Raw genomic sequence first — 27,148 nt, 5'->3', positions numbered from 1 at the left:
TCGGCACTCTGATGTTTTGGAATGTACCTAGCATTTTGCAGCAATTTAGGAGTATTACATATATGTAGGGAACAAACATTTTGCGATTGTGGTGTCCATGACTTTTAAATAAGGCAAGAAGAAGAAGCCTGGTTTAATTTTTGAGGCAGATACATTTTTTTTCTTGGCTTTAGTTTGGCACCACTACCTAAACCGTCTTTAGGTATGAACGTAGTAATAGTTTCTATGGGCTATATTATAGTATGGCTAAAACAAATTGGTTCTGATATATTTTCAGTTTTTTTAAATATCGCAAAAGAAATTATGTAAAGAAGCAGCAATTTAAGCCTGCAATTATTTCATGAGCATATCTACATAGGCCCAAGATGTACTGTACGTTACGGTAACAAGAACCATTTAGGCACTAGCCCGACATCTCGGGAACGATTTAGTATGCCCACATGAAACCTTATACGCCAAATCGCTCACCCAGCCCCTAGATCTATGAGGAACTTGGTGTCGCCAGAACTTCGGCTGCTAATGAAACAATATTCGCCACGGGTAGGTGAGGTTGACAATTGGGTTGAAGAAGTTTTAAATATTGCTGGCAACCACTTGAAAAGGTTGCGCTACCCGAGCACTTTAATCAGTTTTGTATTTTGGTCGCCTCAATAGAGCTCTTGTATTTACATAGGTAATAATGTTAAAGTTTCTTGCCGTGTGGCAGCACTGCATTTTCGATATTGGGACCCAAATTATCTGGCAACTCTCGTACAGCTGTCGTTGTGTGATTTTGCTTGGCTGTCAGTGGACATTAAATTTGTTGTCATAGATGCTTGTTGTCATTTGATCATTTGGTAGAAAAATTTTTTGCGGACGTTCTGATAAGCCAATGGGAAAATCTGACTTTCCATGTTGCAAATCAGCAGCTGAAAGTACATTTAATAGATTATTATTCTAAGATTGTGAAAAAAGTGCAGTGAATTAATAAGTATCTTTTGGAATAAGTGATATGCGAAAGTGTTAACTCTTTTCTGCACACGAGCTTATAAAGTTCAAAATACATATTACAAATTAGACATGAATATGAAAGAACAATAAATAAATGTGCGAAATTTTAAGCTAGCGAATACACTTTTAATCCATCAGTCGCGTTGTAGCTTTGTTGGATCCATTAGCCCAAATGTTCTTATGACATCAAATACCTAAAAGAGCATACATATAGATTATTGAATTTCCAAAAAGATAAGGTAAAAAGATGTATATGTTAATGTGCATAACTGTATTATATTATTCCTGAAGATGTTAGCATTTATTGCTCTAATCTACGCTTAAACTCTGTGTTCATAAATTAGTCAAAATCATACATATATGCATGTATGTATCTTTAAGCTAACTCAAGGAGGCTGCAAAGTCAAATTACCTTATTACATTTATGTGCATGCACATATATGACCAAAGTCGGCTTTCAACCCACACCCAACTTTTTAGTAATCAATCATACGCAAATTTTATCTGTTTGTATTGAAAGATCAAATACTTGTGTGCTAATAAATGTTTTACCCAAAAAAAATTTAATCTCGGTTAATATATTTTATTAGCTTCCATCACATCGGCAGCTTATTAGGACGTAGTTAACGCTAAGTTCCTAGTAAGCCCACATGGGTATACGTACACAAACCATTTTTGTTCCTAATTATCAAATGTTCATAGCGCATCTCTTTAAACTTTAACGGTTAAATTGTGTGCTGTTGTCTTCCGGTCCTAAAAGTGCTGCACATAAATGCATACATATTGTAACGATTTTTACTTGCAAATCCTCTTATTTGCAATCCTCTGCTAAGTTTGAATCACTAAACTGTTGAATAAATAACTCCAATTTGTAATAATGCAAAATGGCCTTTATTAAAGTACTTCACAATAACACTCAAACTGTGCAACGAATAGCTTGCTTAATAACCACACTGATTGATAGCTCAATGAAAATCTACTATTCAAAATAATACTGCTATTGCTCGCTAGATATCGTCTTAATCGAAACTGCTTGACAACTCAAATCAAACTGATTTACAGCGCCTTTACATCTGTCGCCTTTTATACTCTTTTGGTTTCCTCGTTCGCATCTTCTAGAATCTACTAGCATTGTCCATGAGCTCTCAAACTTCTCAGCTATAACTAAAATTGCACAATTTTATACATCTTCTAGGCGCTTCCAGAATCTACTAGTCCAGTAGCTCTCAAACTTCTCAGCTGTAACTACAATTGCACAATTTTATATTTATAGTTTTTCTCATTGCATACTTATAGGAGTATTTCAGATATATGCATGTGTTAGTGCATTGACTCCGCTGCTCGTATACCTACATGGTACATATATGTAGAAGCAGTTATTGTTTCGTTTATGTAGATAGATAATGATTGAATTATTGATGTGCATTCACGTCACTGCTTAGCATCGGCTTAGAGACGGCAGCACTCCTCAGTTTTGCTAATATTCGTAACAATATGTTAATAAGTCATGAATTTCTGATAAGCTTTTGTTTATAGAATTTACTATGGGTGAAAGGTGATTACTTTATATATACTTTATATAATCTCTTTAATAATTCATTTACCTATATAATCAAATGCTATGGAGACGCAGTTTCATTGGTTGGTTGTTGATGTTAACATTGGGCTGCCACAAGGCTCAGTACTTGCTCCGATATTGTTTATAATTTACATCAATGATATAAAAACTTGCTTGAGAAATTGTAAAATAAGTCTTTTTGCGGATGATGCATTAGTTAGCATTAGTGAAAAAAATGTAGATTGCGCTGTCATGAAAATACAAGAAGACTTAAATAATTTATTTAAGTGGCTATGCAGTAGAAAGCTAAAACTTAATATTGATAAAACTAAGAATATGATATTTAACAAGAACCATAATAACTTAATCCAATCTAGTCTGAAAATAAAAACCAATGCAATTGAAAGAGTAGATCAAATGAAGTACCTAGGTGTAATAATTGATGAGAAACTAAGTTTCACAGAACACATGAATCATTTAGAGAAGAAAATTGCACAGAAAATAGGATTTATGTATCGAACATGTAAGCATATTAGCCACCATCACAAAATATTAGTATATAGATCAATTGTAGAACCACATTTTATTTACTGCCCATCAATACTACTAGTAACAAATGATACGTTAATTAATAAGCTCCAAATACAGCAAAACAAAGCAATGCGATTGATACTAAAATGCTCTTATAGAACATCAAAAAGTATTATGATTCCTATGTTAAATTGGCTTAGTATTAAACAATTAATCTGTTATTACTCTTTGAAGTTTATACATTACATAACACAGGGAATGTTACCAAATTATCTGAGTGATAGGATACAGTACAATCATGAGATCCATAACTATGGAACTAGGAGTAGCAGAAATTTAAGACTGCCCAAAGTAAGAACCGAGTTCGCAAAAAAGACCTTAGAATACGTAGGCTATAAAATGTATAATGAACTACCAGCAGAGATAAAAGACTGTGAAAACGTTGTTAAGTTTAAAGAAAAACTATTTCTATATTGTAAAAATTTAAATATTTAATACTAGTTAAACAATAAATTTACTCATTTCTTTTTAATGAAATAGTTTTAAGAAACAGTTATGAATTTTGTAAATCGTACTATACAATGAATTAGGCTTTTTTGGCCGTAATAAATAAAAAAATAATAATAATAATAATAAGATCCAAAGAAAACCGTGTGCACAGTATTATCTTCTTTAGCGATAAAGTCACACCCCGAAGGTTTTGAAGAGTATTTTCGATGATGATGATAATTTGCCGGATGCTGATCCGGTACGTTCCGGAAATCAGCACGATTAAGGTACTAGCCAGACCATTTCGGGAACGATTAGATAGGACCACGTCGAACCTTCTAGGTATGAGGATTTTGATTGCCTATTACGATAGGCATGCCTTCCGCGGTAATATTCTAAGCTCTTGTTTCTAATGTATTCGATGCTAATTTTTTTAGCCTAGAAGAAATTCGGAAGTGGGAGTAGAGGTGAGGTTTAAAATTGCATACTCAAAAAAAAAATTGATTCATTTAGAAATGTCCAGAAAATTTATGGACTTTGTTTTTTTTTTAATTTTGATAAAATCATTAACTTTAATTTAAGATAATTTTTATATATGTATGTATGTTGGCATATATGTTTTTAAAAAACTATCAGCCCTGCAGGTTTTGGGTAGTGGTATCGATGTTGATGGTCCTCTGCCGGATATACATAGATCCGAGACGTTCCGGTAACAAACACTATTAATGTACATGCCCGACCATTTCGAGAATGATTTTATATGACATTGGACCTTCTAGGCCATCCCGCCCTTCAACCCCTAGTTCTATGAGAATTTAGGTCGCCAGACCCTCGCCTGCTAAAGAAACAAGATTCGCCACTTGTAGGTGATGTTGACAATTGGGTTGAAGAAGTTATAAATTGTGCTGGCAACACCTTGAAAGGCTTGCGCTACACAACCTCTTGAATCCCTTCAGCTCGCTGGTTGTTCCCTTTGCCTTCATATCTCCTTCTCTTATTCTCGCTCTTCGTCTACCCTTATTCTTGCCTTCGTCTTCCCTTGCCGTTTCTCTGATTCTATCTCCTTTCCCTTTTTCTTTGTCCCATTTTTAAACCTTATTTTTACTTACTTATGCTATAACCTGTCTACTTATTGTGGTTGTTGCAGCGATAAGGATATCGATGTTGATGGTCCTTTGCCCAGATGCAGATCCGGTACGTTCCGGTAACAAGCACCATAAAGGTACTAGCCCGACCATCTCGGTATGACCACATGAAACCTTCTAGACCAACCCGCCCTCCCACCCCCTAGATCCATCAAGAGTTCGGGGTCGCCAGAGCCTCGGCTGTTAATGAAACAGGATTCGCAAGGGGTAGGTGAGGTTTACAATTGAGTTGCAGAAGCTATATATTGCGCTGGCAATCCCTTGAGAAGGTTGCGCTACACAATCCCTTGAATCAATTTGGTATTTTAGTCGCCTCTTACGATAGGCATACCTTCCGCGGGTATATTCTATACCTCCTAACCCGCTGTTTCTACCTCATTCTATATTTCCCTTTTTCCCTCAGTATACAACTCGTTCTCTCAAGCATATGTCGGATTACTATAGCGAGTATTGGATTTCTGAATGCTCATGAGGTTTAATTAGTTTGAACTAGGCCAACATGGTAATTTATATCTTGTGTTCGCTTTTTTTTAGGAATAGCAATCCTACAGTTAAAGTGCTTCCAAAGTGCCAATATTTGGTTACAAAATCAGTCACAATTTCAAAAATATGCTATAACTATTTTTGCTGCGTCAAGGAATAATTTAAATATGCGTTTCAATAAAACTGGTTTAACTACATTAGCTTCAAATCCAGCAACAAAATTTGAGAAAGAAGGACTATTAATTATTACTGAACGTCAAGAAGGATTCTTTCGTCGTACTGATGGTAAGATATACATATAAAATCATATACATATGTAATACTCTTATATTGCTACAACAGGCTAGGTACATTCCCAAACATCAGAGTGCCGATATATTGTTGTTTAAACGTTTTTTTTTGTATTCAATAATCGAATGTACCTAAATTTAAATTTTTTCTTGTAACACTTATGCTGCTCCAATCACAAAAATTTTATAAGCTGTCTTGTTTTGATTTCGAATTCAAAACACATTGAGAGCATTTTCTGTTAGCAATATAGGAGTATTACATATATGTATAAAATAGAAAATCGTAAAAACTGTAAATAATGATAAGTATTTAAGTATATTTCGTTTGTTCAACAAAGGTTGTTTTATATGAGTGGACTTTTTCTGTGTATTGAAGCATTTTTGGAAAAATTTAAATAACCCGAAATCAGGATGGACAGCTGTTTCGATTATACTTTGTAAATCTCTTCAAAACCTTCTCTCGACCAAAGTCACGTCATCCGTAGTCCGGTTGCTCTATATAAACGAATTGCATTCTTCATAGTCTGAGGAGCTCCTTTCGCGTGATATCCATATTAATGTAAAATATTTTAAGGTCATCGAAGTCTAAACCTTGGTCAATATCTCGACAACGATGGCTTACATAGAAAATCTGCCCCATTTCCCGCTTGGTTAAAAAAATTTAATATTTAAGTATAGTGCCTTCAGTCTCAAAGAAAATGTACCAAAAGATACGGTCGCGACATTATACGGCTTAACTTTTTTAATGAAATTTATGTATATATTTATTTATTTATTTATTAGTTCACAAATTTAACAATTAATCACACTAAATATAGTTACGGATTTACTATACAGGCGCATACGAAGTGGTCAAAATTTATATTATAAAATATGTATGTAGATTGCTCTATATAAACGAATTGTATTCTTCATAGTCTGAGGAGCTCCTTTCGCGTGATATCCATATTAATGTAAAATATTTTAAGGTCATCCAAGTCTAAACCTTGGCCAATATCTCGACAACGTTGGCTTACATAGAAAATCTGCCCCATTTCCCGCTTGGTTAAAAAAATTTTATATTTAAGTATAGTGCCTTCAGTCTCAAAGAAAATGTACCAAAAGATACGGTCGCGACATTATACGGCTTAACTTTTTTAATGAAATTTATGTATATATTTATTTATTTATTAATTAGTTCACAAATTTAACAATTAATCACACTAAATATAGTTACGGATTTACTATACAGGCGCATACAAAGTGGTCAAAATTTATATTATGAAATATGTATGTAGATTATTAAATCAGTTGTCGGTATGGACTGTGGTGCCGAGCACCGGGAAATTGATTATTAGTGCTGTCGGAATGGACATGGTTTGGAGCAGCTTACGTATATATAGGCCCACTAGTTAAGGCTGCGTTGTCTGGGAGATTGGAAAGGGTATAATTCCAAGCCACCAACCCGCGCAACGGGAAATTTATTATTATTGCTGTCGGAATGGACGTGGTTTCGAGCAGCTGATGTATACTTAACACAGAATAAGTAGGTCTGCGATGTGTGGGACGTTTGAAAGGATGTGATTCCAAGCCACCCGCCCAAAATTACTGGAGCTGACGATAAGAGTGGGAGGTAGGAAATGCCGTGATTCCAAGCAACCCACCCAAATCATTGCGTGTTTAAGGTAGTCAGTACATATTAGTTTATTACGTGGTGTGAGTCACACGTATCAATTTTTTTGCAGTGCTTTTTGAAATCAGTACACAGACAACGAAGAGATTCGTGCATTACAAAATTCGACCAGCATGTGCTTATATGGGGCTGTTGAAAATGTTTAGATGGTCTAGAGGGAACATTAAATAAACTTTCATCAAGCTAAAACGGGCTACTTACCATCCCCCTAATAAGTTTTGTTAAAAACAACACACCTACTATCTCTCTACGACTCTGTAACGTAGGGAGCTGAATAAGTTTTAAACGGCAGGAGTAGAGAGGAAGTATCCTTGAGAGGTCGTTTTGAACCGATTTGTCGTAGTGAGTCTGGTACCGAGGGTTCAAGATTATCGAAGCTTATTCCAATATTGGCCTCACCAAAGATATAAAGATAGTTTTAGTAATATATGGATCATCGAAGTTCCTTTGGCTCTGTTCTCGCAACCTTTTTGTGCAATTTAAGGTCAAGTTTAGGGTCCATATTAACGCCAAGGTCTACGTAGGTAATAACTTGGTTAATTGTATAATCATCAATCATATATTCGTGGGATTGGTATGATTTCCTTGTGAAGCACACGAACTTGCACTTCGGCAGGTTTAGTGACATTACATTTACGCTACACCATTCAACTATGGTCTGATTGTAGATTTGACCTGTCCACTGGTGAGCGGATAGGCATAACAAGTTTGACATCATCAGCATACATTAGCGGTTTGCAGTACTTCAAAACATTTGGAAGGTCGTTAATGACCAGCAGAAACAACAGCTTTACTAAAATCAGTACATCAATTTCGCTGTTAACCTTAAATCCGTTCAGCACATGAGAAGTGAACTCAAGCAAGTTAGTCACGGTAGATTTACTCATGCAAAAACCATGTTGAGACAAGTCAGTTGTCGAGGATACCCAATGAGCTAGTTGCTTTGGACGATCGATTCAAAGGGTTTGGGAATAGCACTAAGCTTTGCTTTGATCTGTTCCCATTTTTAACATGTAAAAGGTTTACACAGGGATTCAGCACACGCTTTTAGCACAAGAAATTGAATTTCATCAGTTCCGCTGGAATAGGAAACTTTTAGGCTTTCCAGATGTCTTAGTACGTCTTCTGTATGAATATACGGAGCAAATGCTGAATTAATCGAGGACAGGTGGCAAACATATTGACCAGTGGCTGAAACTGTTATTCCTTTTATAATATAATTCCTTGCAAAACTATTAATTTTGTATTTTAAATATATTTGGATCTAGATAAAAATTATTTTCGGATTTTTATTTTTTGAGTCCGATTGAACTAGTTAAGCTCGGACTGTTAAAAATAAAAGTCCGAAAATAAAAGTTTTTTTAATTCGGATAAGCAATTTCTTTTTTATCAAGCGGGACTTTTATTTTGGCTTTAAAAAATAAAAGTACGGATTTAACTTTTATTTCCGGACTTTTATTTTTAAAAGTCCGAGTTTAACTAGTTCTATCGGACTCAAAAAATAAAAATACTTTTATGTGTGGATTTTTATGGAAAAAGTTCGAAAAATAAAAAAGATGCATTATTCGACATGATATTGCTATAGGGATACCTGGGAACTCAAACATTTTCACCTAAGACAATTTTTTGACCAGGACTTTTTCGACTCCGAAAAAAAAATATTATTTTCCGTCCCTGATATTGACAATTTCATTGTCATCATTAGAACTTAGATTGTTAAACTTCATTACGGTTGGAAACCTCTTGATTGTAACATTTAGATGATGTTTGACACGTTTGCGGCGCCATTTCTTTTAAAGCTTAAATATTTACTGTGAACCGTATATATTTTCAAAGATCTTGAGATTTGTTTCGAATTATGGAAAAAGTATGTAAAATTAATTTGATCTTACACTCACGCACAACTTCATAAAAAATCTTTACAACTACGATTACGATTTTAAAGATTTTTTTAAATTATCTTCTTATCAACTTTGAGCTGGTCTTATGTTATAGTGCAAGATGCACTTTATTTAATAGCTCAAAGGGGTCATATTTCATGGAAACTCTCATATATGCTTTAATGATATAAAATTATTTTATTATGTATGTACATATGTATCTATATTCTTGGTTTGATTTTTATTTTTGAAATTTTTAACATCCATTCTTTTCATATTTAACAGGACTGCAATTATCATACATATAAACAAATTCTTTTACACCACCAAATCATGTATCTTTTGTATAACAATTATAAATATGTATAGGTAAAGATTTTATTTAATAACGTACCAAGTACATTTAACTTATCTATGCGCACTCGCTAGTAGATACTCCAAGCACAAAATTATATACTTTAAATCTTCCTCAACTTTTTATACTCAGTTGAGCAGAGCTCACAGAGTATATTAAGTTTGATTGGATAACGGTTGGTTGTACATATATAAAGGAATCGAGATAGATATAGACTTCCATATATCAAAATAATCAGGATCAAAAAAAAATTTGATTGAGCCATGTCCGTCCGTCCATCCGTCCGTCCGTTAACACGATAACTTGAGTAAATTTTGAGGTATCTTGATGAAATTTGGTATGTAGGTTCCTGAGTACTCATCTCAGATCGCTATTTAAAATGAACGATATCGGACTATAACCACGTCCACTTTTTCGATATCGAAAATTTCGAAAAACCTAAAAAGTGCGATAATTCATTACAAAAGACAGCTAAAGCGACGAAACTTGGTAGATGAGTTGAACTTATGACGCAGAATAGAAAATTAGAAAAATTTTGGACAATGGGCGTGACACCGCCCACTTTTAAAAGAAGGTAATTTAAAACTTTTGCAAGCTGTAATTTGGCAGTCGTTGAAGATATCATAATGAAATTTGGCAGGAACGTTACTCCTGTTACTATATGTACGCTTAATAAAAATTAGCAAAATCGGAGAAGGGCCACGCCCACTTTAAAAAAAAATTTTTTTTAAAGTAAAATTTTAACAAAAAATTTAATATATTTTCAGTATATAAGTAAATTATGTCAACATTCAACTCCAGTAATGATATGGTACAACAAAATACAAAAATAAAAGAAAATTTCAAAATGGTCGTGGCTCCGCCCTTTTTCATTTAATTTGTCTAGGATACTTTTAACGCCATAAGTCGAACAAAAATTAACCAATCCTTTTGAAATTTGGTAGGGGCATAGATTTTATGAATTGAACTGTTTTCTGTGAAAATGGGCGAAATCGGTTGATGCCACGCCCAGTTTTTATACACAGTCGTCCGTCTGTCCTTCCGCATGGCCGTTAACACGATAACTTGAGCAAAAATCGACATATCTTTAATGAACTTAGTTCACGTGCTTACTTGAATTCACTTTATCTTGGTATGAAAAATGAACGAAATCCGACTATGACCACGCCCACTTTTTCGATATCGAAAATTACGAAAAATGAAAAAAATGCCATAATTCTATACCAAATACGAAAAAATGGATGAAACATGGTAAGGTAATTGGATTGTTTTATTGACGCGAAATATAACTTTAGAAAAACTTTATAAAATGGTTGTGACACCTACCATATTAAGTAGAAGAAAATGAAAAAGTTCTGCAGGGCGAAATAAAAAACCCTTAAAATCTTGGCAGGTATTACATATATAAATAAATTAGCGGTATCCAACAGATGATTTTCTGGGTCACCCTGGTCCACATTTTGGTCGATATCTGGAAAACGCCTTCACACCACTCCCTTTTAAAACTCTCATTAATACCTTTATTTTGATACCCATATCGTTAACACCTTTCATTTGATACCCATATCGTACAAACGTATTCTAGAGTCACCCCTGGCCCACCTTTAAGGCGATATCTCGAAAAGGCGACCACCTATACAACAACCACCACTCCCTTTTAAAACCCTCTTGCACATGTGTCTTGCGTGCTCCTGTTCTTCCTGTGGTATCAATGATATGGCGATCTCCGCATCTACAATCGCTTGCTCCGTTTTTCTTACTGTATTCTGGTCCATGATATTGTGCTTCAGGCCCTTTTCGAGAAGTTGTGCCTCTTCCTTGGTAATGGCCACTGTTGTGAGGTTAACGAACTTGTCATGAAACTGGTGAGTGTTTTGGTTTTGGTTACCCTATCGTCGTCCTGCCAGCTTGTCCAATTTTCGGTTCAGCGACCTGTCTTTTTGTTGTAGTTCCTGATCGACCTCTGTCTTTAGTTCAACAAACAATGCCTGGAATTGAATGTTACTCCGAAATTCGCAAAAATAACAATAAAGGCAAATACCAAATCTAGCAGGAAAACAGTTAGAAAAGCGGAAAAGGATTTTTTAAAATATGAGTTGGAAAGCTTATACTCGAAGAAGGATGAGATAAATGCCGAGTTATTATCTATCCATTTAAAATTGGCACAACAACTACCCACGACTGCATTAATGGAATGTTTCGACCGCATTAAGACAGAGGTCGATCAGGAACTACAACAAAAATACAGGTCGCTGAACCGAAAATTGGACAAGCTGGCAGGACGACGAGAGGGTAACCAAAACCAAAACACTCACCAGTTTCATGACAAGTTCGTTAACCTCAAAACAGTGGCCATTACCAAGGAAGAGGCACAACTTCTCGAAAAGGGCCTGAAGCACAATATCATGGACCAGAATACAGTAAGAAAAACGGAGCAAGCGATTGTAGATGCGGAGATCGCCATATCATTGATACCACAGAAAGAACAGGAGCACGCAAGACACATGTGCAGGGAAATCATAAAAAATGAGGTGAAAGCACAGGAAGGACAAAAATCGAATACAGAGGAGAAAACAATAAAGAATCTATGGCATAAACTAAGGGAAAACAATATTGTCACAACGAAAGCGGACAAAGGAAACACCACTGTGCTAATCGAAAAAGACAATATATATCCAAAACCGAGGATCTCATAGAGGAAATGAAATGTCGTAGAATGAGAGAGGATCCCACAGATGAATACCAAAAACAAATCAAAGTTGCTATACAAAATGCAACAAATATAGTAGATTCTAACATGGCGCATAGATTGGTCCAAATGAACCCTTCGGCTCCTCCACTGGTTGCGCTACCAAAAATCCACAAGCCGGTGACGCCAATGAGGTCCATCATTAATTTTAAATCGGCACCATGCTACAAACTGTCCAAATATTTAAAAACGATATTGATAGATACTCTGGAGCTAAGGAACGAATATGCAATAGCTAACACAACAGAACTAATAGAGAGACTCGAGACCATAGAGCTAACAAGAAACAGCAAATTGGTATCTTTTGACATAAAAGATTTATACCCATCTATACCACTATCGGAGACTTTGGACATAGTTAGCTCAACAATAGTTCATAACACAAAAAACAAAGTGAAAAGTACGTAAATCACAAATACGCTAAGAACCACTTTACGTCAAAACTATTTTCAATTCAACAATAAAATATATAGACAAACAAACGGTCTTGGAATGGGAAGCCCCACATCAGCAATTCTTATGGAAGTGTTCATGCAAAATCTGGAAGAAAAGTACATACAGGGGCTGAAGTCCAAATTAGGAGTGTCATTTTATGCTAGATACGTGGATGACATAATATGCGTTTTAACTACTAATAACGAAGAGCTTGTACTGGAGTACCTCAACAAGCAGCACGGAAATATAAAATTTACAATGGAAACCGAAAAAGACGGAGGAATCAACTATCTAGACCTCACGATAAATATTGATAAAGAAGCCAAAAGATTTAACTATGACATATATAGAAAGTCAACGGCCACCGACACAATAATACACAATACCTCAAATCACCCTCAACAGCATAAAAATGCAGCATTAAGGCACTTGGTACATAGACTTGAAAGAACACCTCTTACACAAGAGGCATATAAGAGAGAACTTGAGGTCATATATAATATCGCTGCAAATAACGGATATAAAAAAGCACTAGTAGATAAGCTCAGAAAGACAACTGGAGAACCAAAAAGAAATAATGAAAAGGAAAATAATAGCTGGACGACTATGACATATACTGGAAAAGCAACATATAAATTGGCAAACTTCTTTAAAAAATACAACATTAACACAGCATTCAAAACATCGAACAATCTAGGGCGAAAACTAAGAACTAACATTAACTCAGAGGATCCGTTTAGCAGCCACGGCGTATACAAGCTTACCTGCGGATGCCAGCTAAGTTACATAGGACAAACAGGACGGCAAATAAGAACGAGGTTCAGAGAACATATTAGATATTACAACAAAAAAATACGTAATCCAAACATTATACCCGAGTCTAACTTCGCGAATCACATGGTCGAGAATGAATGTTCCCAGCAAACATCAATGAAACAGGGTTCTTCACATACAAGAAAAGGGCCGACGTCTCAACGAACGAACAGATAAACACAATTTCTGACACAATATTCCAGCCTTTAAAACTTGTTTACAGGAAAAAACTTAATCACACAGGTACAACAGACAAACACACAACAAATAAACACAAAACAATTAACACACCAAAACAAAAAACCGACAAAGAAGGTCAAACGACTAAAATCACAGATTTCTACCTACCCCAGTCAGCCACACAAATCGATTAGTAAACCACCCTCGGTTCTGAATGAACACACAGCACATACACATAACAAAATATACACAAGCATCAATTTGACAATACCTGCTGATATACCTACGAACTATGAATACAGGACAAACGACAACAACAGATCAGAACGAATATCGACACTGATGATGGCACAACGCCGAAACCGGTTTGTCTCAAAACCAAATTTGACAAGGGATGACGGAAAATCGTTCCAATATACATCATTTATCCACCCTGTCGGAAAATCAACCAAACAAGATAAGTCAGTGATAATTTCACAGCGCCCATTAGTTAGTCATACTTAGCATGGACTTGACATGACTTGAGACTGTCACTTACGTTGAGCTTTGCATGTAACTGATTATTTAAAACTTTGTTGATTTTTTATTTTGTACGTAAGTTCAAAGTGATACATTTATTTGTGTTTTCTTTCAATTTTCGGAAAACTAAGTACAAAACAAATCGTATGTGATGTGCTAAGTGAACTATAATCAAGGTTACGTTGCCAAGTCAAGTCTATGCTAAGTATGAGTAATGGAAGCTTTATTCAAAACGTATCCAAAGCAAAAAATAAAATATCCAAAAAGTTAATAAATGCATCAACTCAAATATTTATAGGTAGTGGATATGGCGAAAAACCAATTGGTTGGCTATGGAGTTGTGGTATTGTACCGTTGACCAATTAGATTGATTTTCATATGATTGGTTGGATCACCTGTTTTATATGGATATGGATATGGCAAGTCTGCCAGGCCCTTTAGTCATAACCTTACCATTGCCAACCAGTTGGTTTTTTGAGTTGGTGAATTTATTCACCTTTTTGAAATTTTATTTTTTGTTTTGGATATGTTTTGACGATGTGATTTATTTTATGTGTAACTTTTTTAGCATATTTCTGAATTTTCTCCTTTTTTATGAAATTATCACAATTTTTAGTTTAAGGCACCAATAACAAATGGCAATAGATATGGTTGGGCATAAATATGGTTATGGCTAAGACATTATGATTATGGCAACTTTACCAGGGCCTTTTCACACATATACACTCGTGGCCACGCAAAACTTATAGTATGTCTCAAAACCGGTGTCTCCAAGTAAAGCTTTCCGAGCTTTCCGATTCCGGTAAGAAAAACATAAGTAGGCATACAAAAGTTTCGGGAAAAATCAATATTTTGGTAAGAGAGTCAAAAATGATCGAAATTTCTCAGGAAATTTGAGAACCTATTTGTGGTCATCGCAAATATCCTTAGTTTTAAAAATAAAGAAGACTTGTTCTTTCTACAATGAAAAGTGCGCTTGAGATGTGATGTGTGACAATCGGCTACCACGAGAGCTTTGAGCCCCGATTTCTCCAAAAATGTAACCATATTTTTTACGTCTGGGCTCCAGGAATACGTAAGCAAACTATTTAAATGCCATTTTGGATCACCAGTTCATATCACATTGCATAAAGTTTAAATCCTCCTAATTAATCGGAAAAATGCAGACGTTTTTTACGAATACATACTTAAGTGACAAAAAACTAAACATTGCCCGATGCATTTTGTTTACGGAATATTTTGGATCACGAAGGAACTTTAAATACCAGACATGTTTGGAATTAAGGTTTTTATTTCGATATTATTTCTAACAATTTTGAAACTATTTCGAAAAATTTCAGTTTAACCAATCCCTTAATCCTTCTAGAAAGTTTTGACCTACCATTAAATTATAACGAAAATAGTGGCAAGATAAGCCGTGCACTTCATGCATTAGTCAAAGAACCCTGAAATATTCCCCAAGATCATCACGAAATTATTAGAAATTGATCCAAAAAAGACCTTGGAGGAGCCCTGAAATTGCCTTTACAACCTACCAGAAACTATGTGGGAAATAAACCTGCAATGATTACAAATTGATTTCGAAATGATCCCGGAAGAGCCCAGTCCCAATATGGCTCCCGAAACTACAACGAAAATGGTCCATAAAACATTCTGGGAGTGGCCGAAATGATCCCGAACTACGGAAGGCAATATCTACCCTACTACCTATATTACCTCTCTGCTACAAAAAACTTATCGTACGTAGTTATTATTTTGCTATTTTCTTCACTCTAAAACACAACGTAGCTCATACAAGGCCCCAGAGCATTACTATCCCTTCTATGCAATGGCTCGACTCTATAATCTACTCATATTCACAGCCATATCAGCTTACTCACTTAATTAATTGGCGCTTAACCGTTTAAATGGTTATGGCCGTCCAACAAGGCGCGCCAGTCGCTCCTTCTCTCTGCCAACCGGCGCCAATTGGTCACACCAAGGGAGTTTAAATCGTTTTCCACCTGGTCCTTCCAGCGGAGTGGGGGCCGCCCTCTACCTCTGCTACCATAGGCGGGTTCCCATAGAAACACTTTCTTGGCCGGAGCGTCATCTTTCATTCGCATAAACGGCCTAGCCAGCGCAGCCGCTGCGTTTTAATTCGCTGTTGTTGTTGTTGTTGTAGCGATAAGGTTACTCCCCGAAGGCTTTGGGGGGTGTTATCGATGTGATGGTCTTTGCCGGATACAGATCCAGGACGCTCCGGTAACACAGCACCATTAAGGTGCTAGCCCGACCATCTCGGGAATGATTTATATGGCCACATTAAACCTTCAGGCCATCCCTCCCTCCCCACCCCCAAGTTCCATGAGGAGCTTGGGGTCGCCAGAGCCTCGTCTGTTAGTGAAGCAGGATTCGCCGCGGATAGGTGAGGTTGACAATTGGGTTTGGAGAAGCTATATATTGCGCTGGCAACCTGAAGGGTTGCGTTACACAGCCCCTTGAATCTGGTATTTTAGTCGCCTCTTACGACAGGCATACCTACCGCGGGTATATTCTGACCCCCTAACCCGCTGGGGAAAAATTTGTTCCCTGGACTATGTTAATGTCTGCGTATAGCTCGTACAGCGCATCGTTAAATCTTCTTCGGCACTCGCCATCGCCAACGCGTAGAGGTCCATAAATCTTTCGAAGAACTTTTCTCTCGAACACTCCTAGAGCCGTTTCATCTGATGTTGTCATGTTCCACGCTTCTGCATCACATAGCAGGACGGGAACGACAAGTGGCGCATATGTGCTGACTCCTTGCTCGATGACAGCAGGTACTTCGTTTTGTCCTCATTCACCATCAAACTTATCTTTACTGCTTCTTTTTCCAGTTTGGAGTAAGCAGAACTAACTGCGCGGATGTTTAGGCCGATGATATCAATGCCATCAGCAAATGCCAGTAATTGCACGCTTTTATAGAATATTGTTCCAGTGCGGTGAAGTTCTGCAGCTAGTATAATTTTCCCCAGCATCAAATTAAAGAAATCGCACGATAGAGGGTCACCCTGTCTGAAGCCTCGTTTAGTTTCCAACGGCTCGGAGAGGTCTTTCCGAATTCTGACTGAGCTGATGGTGTTGCTCAACTTCATTTTGCACAGCCTTATAAGTGTTGCGGGGAACCCAAATTCAGACATATAGGCAGCTCTTTTTCGTGCTATCCAATGCGGCTTTAAAATCGACGAAGAGGTGATGTGTGTCGATTCTTTTTTCGCGGTTTTTTTCCCAAGATTTGGCGCATTGTGAAAATCTGGTCGATGGTAGATTTACAAGGTGTGAAGCCGCACTGATAAGGTCCAATCAGCCGATTCACGGTGGGCTTCAATCTTTCGCACAATACACTTGACAGGATGCGATATTAAGAAGGCTGCTTCCGCGATAGTTGGTGCAGTTTGCAGTATTCCCCTTCTTGTGGACTGGGCAAAGAACACTTAGATTTCAATCGTCGGGCAGGCACTCGTCCGCCCATATTTTGCGAAGAAGCTGATGCATGCGCCTTATCAACTCCTCGCCGCCGTATTTGAATAGCTTCGCAGGCAATCCATCAGCGCCCGCGGCTTGTTGTTTTTCAATCTGGTTATTGCTATTCTGACTTCGTCATAATCGGGTGGGGGGACATTTATTCCATCATCATCGATTGCCGGATCGGGTTCGTCATCCCTGTGCGGCAAATCGCTGTCTCCATTTAGGATAGCAGAGAAGTGCTCCCTCCATAATCTAAGTACTTTCTGGACATCAGTTACAAGGTCGCCGTTTTCGTTCTTACAGGAGTTTGCCCCGGTCTTAAAAGCCAAAGCAGCTGCAGAGCATAATTTTTGTTGCTACTGCTGCTCTGGAGTAGTAATTACAAACATTGGCTTAAAATGAGAAATATTTAGTTTTTATGCTCAAAGTTTTCCTATGTGTATATTTTAACATTCTAATAATAGTTCAGCAGCGATTATTCGAATAATCGACGATATACGATCATTCGATTTACACTAACCGAATTCCGAAATCGAATAATTCTATACGAACTATCCCTTCACAGGCTAAAAATTTGTAACTTCCGTTTCGCGATCCTGGATCCAAAACGCGTCTTTTGATACATAACCTAATATTTTTGGACATGTTTTAAGAGTGTCCTGCTGTCATATAGAATTAAAAATAAATAAATGTAAGGCGCGATAACCTCCGAAGAGATCTAAGGTCGAGCTTCTCTTCCAATTTGCGTCGTGCTCCTCTTGATTGTCCCTGCAAATTGGCCGGACGGGACCTACATGTTTTATGCCGACTCCGAACGGCATCTGCAAGGCAGATGAGTTTTCACTGAGAGCTTTTCATGGCAGAAATACACTCGGAGCGCTTGCCAAACAATGCCGAGGGGCGACCCCGCTTAGAAAAATTTTATTCTAATTGAAAAACCTTATTTATAAAATTTTGATTTTGCTTTGCCCGGGGTGTGAACCCAGGGCATACGGTGTGGTAGGCGGAGCACGCTACCATCACACCACGGTGGCCATTGAATATTTTAGCATTCGATTAATCGAACATCACAACCTTTACTGTTTACACACAAAAACGTTTGTATCTGATTATCTGCAACTTCTCTTTTGGAGTTGAGTATCATTTTTACTCGCCGACTCTATCTAAGCAACAGTTTAACATTTTATTTCAACTTTTGAAAATTTGATAAATTATTGCGAAATATCAAATAAAATTATTAAAAAATGTGATCAAAACCATCAAAAAGTTTTTCAAAAAGTTTTTCAATTAGTCGCTGTTTACACACAAACAGTTTTGTTGCTGAAACTCGTAACTTGAGGAAGAGGGGGTGACGAGGAAAGGGGATGGGTAACGAGTCACTTTGCTCGGCAACTTCCTTTGCGCTGTCTTACTTCTTTTCACAAATTCCTGTATTTTCAATATTTCTTTTTGGCATTTTTCTTTTACTTGAATTATTGTTATTTGAATTTTATTTGTAATTTAGGCTATTTACGTTTTATTCTAAACTTTTTAATGAATAAAAAAATTGTTAAGAAAATTATTTAAACGAATTGTCAGATAGTTGCACGAATAGAGTTGCCGCGTGTAAATAGAATCCGCAAATTCAAAAGAGAACTTACCGACAATGCGCTAAAAAACTATTTGGCGCATCGTCATAGTCAAAATAAAATACGATTTTAAATTTTGTGTGTAAACAGCGACTTTGCAAAAACCAGAATTTGACAACAGTACAAAGCAAGTCGACGAGCACAAATTTGTCTCTATGAACTTTTAAACAGCTCGACGCATAAAACCCAATCGCACTGCAAGACCACCGTTACTTTGCAAGAACATTCAATGGTAAGGAAACCCCAATAAATTGTAGAATGAGTTATTACACTGGTCGACGTCCAAAATTTACCAGAGACGCCGTTATGAAATTCGTATGCAAAATCACCCCCTGATTTCGAAAATTGAGTTCGTTTTTGATTCTATGGTACCGTTTTTGAGATATTTGCAATTTACCGTTATTCGAAAAAACCAAAAAGATGGCTCCGTTTAATTACGTATATCTCACGAACGGGTCAAGCAAAAGTTTACAGAATCGGAAAGACAACAAAATTTGCTATAAATATATTATACATTGTTTTTTGCTCAAGCAGATAGTTTTCGAGATATTAGCCTCTCATTTCAGATTTTTGTTTTTTTTTTTTATGAAAAAATATGAAAAAAATTACTCTTTGCGAGGGCAGCGTTCCAAAACCACCACTTTTTTTCCAGATATTTTTTCTTTACGTAAAGCTCTGTTTAATTAGAAAAAAGATAAGCTATCATCGAAGAAAATCGATGCAAAACTAGGTAAGTTATAAGCGATCAAATAAAAATACCCAGGTTGCGCAATTTCAACGTATACCTCAAAACGTATATATGGTATAAAGAAGAGTGAAATATCTAGCTATGCTCTGTTTCTATTTAGTTGAAAGTTCAATTTATGAATGAAATTACCCATATTTTTAACTTTTTATACTCAGTTGAGCAGAGCTCACAGAGTATATTAACTTTGATTGGATAACGGTTGGTTGTACAGGTATAAAGGAATCGAGATAGATATAGACTTCCATATATCAAAATCATCAGTATCGAAAAAAAATTCGATTGAGCCATGTCCGTCCGTCCGTCCGTCTGTCCGTTAACATGATAACTTGAGTAAATGTTGAGGTATCTTGATGAAATTTGGTATGTAGGTTCCTGGGCACTCATCTCAGATCGCTATATAAAATGAACGATATCGGACAATAACCACGCCCACTTTTTCGATATCGAAAATTTCGAAAGATCGAAAAACTGCGAGAATTCATTACGGATTAAGCGATGAAACTTGGTAGGTGAGTTGAACTTATGACGCAGAATAGACAATGGGCGTGGCACCGCCCACCTTTAAAAGAAGGTAATTTAGAAGTTTTGCAAGTTATAATATGGCAGTCGTTGAAGATATCATGATGAAATTTGGCAGGAACGTTACTCTTACTACTATATGTATGCTTAATAAAAATTAGCAAAATCGGAGAACGACCACGCCCACTTTTTAAAAAAATTAGCAAAATCGGAAAACGACCACGCCCACTTTTTAAAAAAAATTTTTTTTTTAATTCAAATTTTAAAAGAAAAGTTAATATCTTTACAGTATATAAGTAAATTATGTCAACATTCAACTCCAGTAATGATATGGTGCAACAAAATACAAAAATAAAAGAAAATTTCAAAATGGGCGTGGCGCCGCCCTTTTTCATTTAATTTGTCTAGGGTATTTTTAATGCCATAAGTCGAACAAAAATTTACCAATCCTTGTGAAATTTGGTAGAGGCTTAGATTCTAGAACGATAAGTGTTTTCTGTGAAAAAGGGCGAAATCGGTTGAAGCCACGCCCAGTTTTTATACACAGTCGACCGTCTGTCCTTCCGCTCGGCCGTTAACACGATAACTTGAGCAAAAATCGATATATCTTTACTAAACTCAGTTCACGTACTTATCTGAACTCACTTTGTATTGGTGTAAAAAATGGCCGAAATCCGACTATGACCACGCCGACTTTTTCGATATCGAAAATTACGAAAAATGAAAAAATGCCATAATTATATACCAAATACGAAAAAAGGGATGAAACATGGTAATTGTATTGGTCTATTGACGCAAAATATAACTTTAGAAAAAAACTTGGTAAAATGGGTGTGACACCTACCATATTAAGTAGAAGAAAATGAAAAAGTTTTGCAGGGCGAAATCGAAAGCCCTTGGAATCTTGGAAGGAATACTGTTCGTGGTATTACATATATAAATAAATTAGCGGTACCCGACAGATGATGTTCTGGATCACCCTGGTCCACATTTTGGTCGATATCTAGAAAACGCCTTCACATATACAACTAAGGGCCACTCCCTTTTAAAATCCTCATTAATACCTTTAATTTGATACCCATATCGTACAAACACATTCTAGAGTCACCCCTGGTCCACGTTTATGGCACCATCTCGAAAAGGCGTCCACATATAGAACTAAGGCCCACTCCTTTTTAAAATGCTCATTAACACCTTTCATTTGATACCCATGTCGTACAAAAAAATTCAACAGTCACCCCTGGTCCATCTTTATGGCGATATCTCGAAAAGGCGTCCACCTATAAAACTTAGGCCCACTCCCTTTTAAAATTATCATTAACACATTTCATTTGATACCCATATCGTACAAACAAATTCTAGAGTCACCCCTGGTCCACCTTTATGGCGATATCTCGAAAAGGCGTCCACCTCTAGAACTAAGGCCCACGCCCTTTTAAAATACTGATTAACACCTTTCATTTGATACCCATATCGTACAAACAAATTCTAGAGTCACCCCTGGTCCACATTTATGGCGATATCCCGAAAAGGCGTCCACCCATAAAACTAAGGCCCACTCCCTTTTAAAACGCGTATTAACGCCTTTCGTTTGATACCCATATTGTACAAACGCATTCTAGAGTCAACCCTGGTCCACTTTTATAACGATATTCCGAAAAGGCGTCCACCTATAGAACTAAGGCCCACGCTCTTTTAAAATACTCATTAACACCTTTCATTTGATACCCATATTTTACAAACGCATTCTAGAGTCACCCCTGGTCCACGTTTATGGCGATATCGCGAAAAGGCGTCCACCCATAAAACTAAGGCCCACTCCCTCTTAAAACGCGTATTAACGCCTTTCGTTTGATACTCATATTGTACAAACGCATTCTAGAGTCAACCCTGGTCCACTTTTATAACGATATTCCGAAAAGGCGTCCACCTATAGAACTAAGGCCCAATCCCTTTTAAAATACTCATTAACACCTTTCATTTGATACCAATATAGTACAAACAAATTCTAGAGTCACCCTTGGTCCACCTTTTTGGCGATATCTCGAAAAGGCGTCCACATATAGAACTAAGGCCCACGCCCTCTTAAAATACTCATTAACACCTTTCATTTGATACTCATATCGTACAAACAAATTCTAGAGTCACCCCTGGTCCATCTTTATGGCGATATCTCGAAAAGGCGTCCATCTATAGAACTTAGGCCCACGCCCTTTTAAAATACTCATTAATACCTTTCATTTGATACCCATATCGTACAAAATAAATTCTAGAATCACCCCTGGTCCACCTTTATGGCGATATCTCGAAAAGGCGTCCACCTATAAAACTTAGGCCCACTCCCTTTTAAAATTATCATTAACACATTTCATTTGATACCCATATCGTACAAACAAATTCTAGAGTCAGGCCTGGTCCACCTTTATGGCGATATCCCTAAACGGCGTCCATCTATAAAACTATGGCCCACTTCCTCTTAAAATACTCTTTAATACCTTCCATTTGATACACATGTCATGCAAACACATTCCAAGGTTACCCTAGGTTCTTTTTACAACATGGTGATTTTCCCTTACTTTGTCTCCACAGCTCTCAACTGAGTATGTAATGTTCGGTTACACCCGAACTTAGCCTTCCTTACTTGTTTTTAAATTTATTTATGTTTATACTATATTCTAACAATCTTTATCTTAATTTGATTTTACTATGTAGTCGAAATAATTATGTGTTCTACTTTGACGCTTATTCAGTTTAGGATCGGCAGTAATCACCCATCATTGCGACGTCCCAGAATCCTTGATATCGATTCTCAATTAACTTCATTTGCTGATGAAACCTTTCGCCATGTTTGTCACTTACGTCGCCAAGATTTGCCGGAAAAAAGCTCAAATGTGAGTGCAGAAAGTGAATTTTTAAAGACATATATACGCCTGGTGGAAAGAAATATTAGTTAGGTAAACAAGTTATAGAATTTTGGGAAATTAATTTTAATAAGCCTTTAATATTTACCCATTTTCGCATAATTATTGATTAAGTCGTTCACTATCTGCTCGTAGTTAGGGCTTTTGTGTCTACCGAGAAAAGAAGCAACGACCTTTTCAAAGGATTCCCACGCTGCTGCCTCAACTGATGAGAGTAGTCCTTTGAATTGATTATTGTTGATCAACTTTTTTATTTTTGGTCCAACAAAAATACCTTCCTTTATCTTGGCTTGAGAAATATCTGGAAAAATTCTTTTCAAATAGTCGAATGCTTCGCCTTCTTTTTCCAAAGCCTTAACAAAGTTTTTAATGAGACCGATTGATGTGTAAGGGTGGAAGTATGATTTTCTCTTTCTTGACAAGAGGAGTGTATTTGGTGTTATCCACACCAACGGTAAACTCGACTCTTTCCGGCCAATCCTTTCTGACGTAGTGGTCCTTACGAGCTCGGATGAATTTTTGTTCTTACTTTCCGCACCCCAGCTAGGCGGCGAAGCTTTTTGACTTCTATATAACTGCACTACTATATTCATAACGCCGTAAAACTCATACAGCGCATAGTACACCGAATACTCCAAAGGTCATCCCATGTTTTTTTTTTTTCGAAACCTTACATGATTCTCAGCCACACATCAGGAGAGGTCTGATATAAAACCTAAGTATAGAGAGTATACATACGAGTACTGACCCTGGCGCAGAGATTTGCGTAAGATAGATAGAAACTATCCTATCTAGGTGGCGTAACTCTCAATACATTGGTGATGTGCAGTAAAAATCCTGAAGAAGTACTTTAATGCATTAAAATTCTCCATTTGCAACAATATCCTAAAAGGTCAGGAACGCGCGCTGCAGTGTCGCACGACTCGACTCGACGGACTTGGACGATATACGTCACGTAGATGCTAATAGTCTGCCAGGACCTACTGGCTAACTTTTTTGTTGAGGAATGGGAGTGTGATCCCCACACGCTCCCTGGGAAAGGACATTTCTTAATTATTTTAATCGTCAACTCTTAGTACATTTGCCTAGATCAATGATATTAGGTATACTGAGGTCTAACCGATTTTGAAAAACTGTGCAGTGCCACTACTTGGAAACAATAGCGATTTATTACACTGATACTATGTGATACATTTATAATATTTGGTATCAAGGTCAAACCAAATATGACAAAGTGGGGATCTCAGGTTCGCTTGGCGACGAGTGCATATAAATTCCACTTTTCTGATTCGTCTTACTGCTAAAAACTCACATGTAATCGCTTCTATTAGTCAATAAAAAAATTATTCGGAGAATTTCACATTAAATATATTGCTTTATATTTTTTTTCTTATATTTTTCAGTAAATTATCCACGCTGGTGTAAACTACGTGGCAATTTATTATTTTATTTAAAAGATCAAGATCCTCAATCGCCACCCACTGGCTTGTTGGTGCTTGAAAATTGTCGCCCATTGATACGAAACGAGGAGCGAGAATTCGATGGTTTTGCATTAATTTTAGGTGAAAAACTTTAAATATAGCAAAATATAAAATATAAATACTAATTATAATACTTTACTTTATAAATTTTAGAATTCGAAGGCAGCCAATCGCAACGCATTTCCACGCGTACCGCCAAAGAGCGTTTAGAGTGGGTAAAGTGCATACAATTGGCCTCTTATGCGTATTTAGATCGTCAAATAAAATACTTTCAAGACCAAATTGCTAAGAAAATGGGCAATCGTATTGAGCGTGGTCTACCAGCTGAGGTGACATTAAATCCAGCAAGTGATGCGTTTTTACTGAGCTCATCATCATTTATTGGTAGTAGTAGTGATGGTACTGCTGCAACAGCTTTGGCTACAAGACGGCAAGAAATAACAACCAAAAAAATGGAAGAAGGTGATCTTATACAATTTTAAGAATGTTTGAATTGCTTTATCCTACATACATGCGTATATAAATGATACTTTTAAACTAAATTTTGTAAATATGTACTAAGATAGAATTAAGGTTTCATAGCGAATAGTTTTCACCATATAAATATGTATGTAATACTTCTATATTGTGCTTTGCACACAGAGTATATTAACTTTGATTGGATAACGGTTGGTTAAAGGAATCGAGATAAATATAGACTTCCATATATCAAAATCATGAGTATCGGAAAAAAATTTGATCGAGCCATGTCCATCCGTCTGTCCGTTAACACGATAACTTGAGTAAATATTGAGATATCTTCACCAAATTTGGTACACGAGCTTATCTGGACCCAGAATAGATTGCTATTGAAAATGATTGAAATCGGACGAAAACCACGCCCACTTTTTATATATATAACATTTTGGAAAACACAAAAAACCAGATTATTTAGTAAATAATACACCTAGAATGCTGAAATTTGACATGTGGACTGATATTGAGACTCTTGATAAAAATTTGTGATAAATCAATTTTTCAAATATTATTAATCATAAATCAAAAATCGTTAAACCTATCGTAACAAACTTCAGCAGAGAGGTTGCCTTTACTATAAGGAATGCTTTGAAGAAAAATTAACGAAATCGGTTAAGGACCACGCCCACTTTTATATAAAAGATTTTTAAAAGGGTGCAAAAAAGAGCTTTATAACAATGTTATTGCATTTCCCAAGTGGATTTATAACAATAAATAGGAAAAACTTCAAATTTTAAAATATGGGCGTGGCCCGCCCCTTTTATGACTAAGCAATTTTCTATGTTTCGGGAGCCATAACTCGAAGAAAAATTAACGGATCTTTATATAATTGGGTACACAAATTTTCCCTATAGCAAGAAATATTTCTAGAAAAAATGGACGAGATCGGTTAAAGACCACGGCAACTTAGTTATAAAACAAGTCTAGAAGGTTTAAAAGGGTCCTAGATTAGAATAATAACCTATAACTTAGCAAAAAATAGTTTTGAATCAATGATATTTCACTTATCAAATTTTATTGTAAGAGGAAATGGGGAGACATTCTTTTTTAAACGGGCGGTGCCACGTGTTATGTAGAAAAGTAATTTATCTGTAATGAAATGTGCAATTGAAGCTCACGCTGAGTATATAATGTTCGGTTACACCCGAACTTAGACACCTTTACTTGTTGTTTTTGTATTCAATAATCGAATATACCTAAATTAAAATTTTTCTTGTCACACTTATGCTGCTACAATCACAAAAATTTTATAGGCTGTCTTTTTTTGATTTCGAATTCGAAATTAATTGCGAGAATATTGTACTAGGAGTATTGCATATATGGTTTAGAAAAACCACAAGGAAATCCCCCAATAGATTAAATACATAAAAATATTTTTGTTAGTTGGTAAAAACTTGTACAAACAACAGTACCTGGTTTAAAAATGTAGTTTAATACTCGCAATGCATTAAATAAAAATATTTGACAAATGTTTGCCTGTCAATCGTTATTTGCTTTAATTTTGAACCAAAAGTGTATATTCAGCTGTAGAACTTCAAGTTCACTTAAAACATGGCAAATAAGTATATTTAGTATACTAAGGTTTGGCTTCTTAACGCGGGTTTGAACGACAGTTAAAGCTGACTACAGTTTAACCCTGCAATCTTGGCCTTGTGAACTGAAATGAGCAGTAAAATGTTATGTTAACGGCCAACGTGGCAATGTAAAACGCTAGTCAACTTTAAGTGTAGTTCAAACTCGCACTGAAAACCAGGCCT

At 36.4% G+C, this 27,148-nt stretch overlaps 1 protein-coding gene across 3 annotated transcripts in view; it reads left to right on the top strand.

Annotated features, from left to right (window-relative positions):
• The first annotated feature begins 806 nt into the window (after positions 1-806).
• The window catches only part of LOC137251328 (inositol polyphosphate-4-phosphatase type I A), a 53,494-nt gene continuing 27,152 nt past the window's right edge, over positions 807-27,148 (top strand). For 2 of the 3 annotated variants that reach the window (XM_067785704.1, XM_067785703.1), the window contains exons 1-4: positions 807-914; positions 5,248-5,481; positions 24,798-24,956; positions 25,029-25,337. In XM_067785704.1, the coding sequence (XP_067641805.1) occupies positions 872-914; positions 5,248-5,481; positions 24,798-24,956; positions 25,029-25,337 (745 nt within the window). In that variant the 5' untranslated portion in view covers positions 807-871. Of the gene's footprint in view, positions 1,230-5,247; positions 5,482-24,797; positions 24,957-25,028; positions 25,338-27,148 lie in introns of all 3 variants that reach the window. The other variant, XM_067785705.1, reaches the window with a different exon arrangement.

The sequence above is a fragment of the Eurosta solidaginis genome, chromosome 4 (genome assembly GCF_040869045.1).
Source record: "Eurosta solidaginis isolate ZX-2024a chromosome 4, ASM4086904v1, whole genome shotgun sequence".
Classification (NCBI taxonomy): domain Eukaryota; kingdom Metazoa; phylum Arthropoda; class Insecta; order Diptera; family Tephritidae; genus Eurosta; species Eurosta solidaginis.
This window is presented reverse-complemented; position numbering and strand designations above follow the sequence as displayed.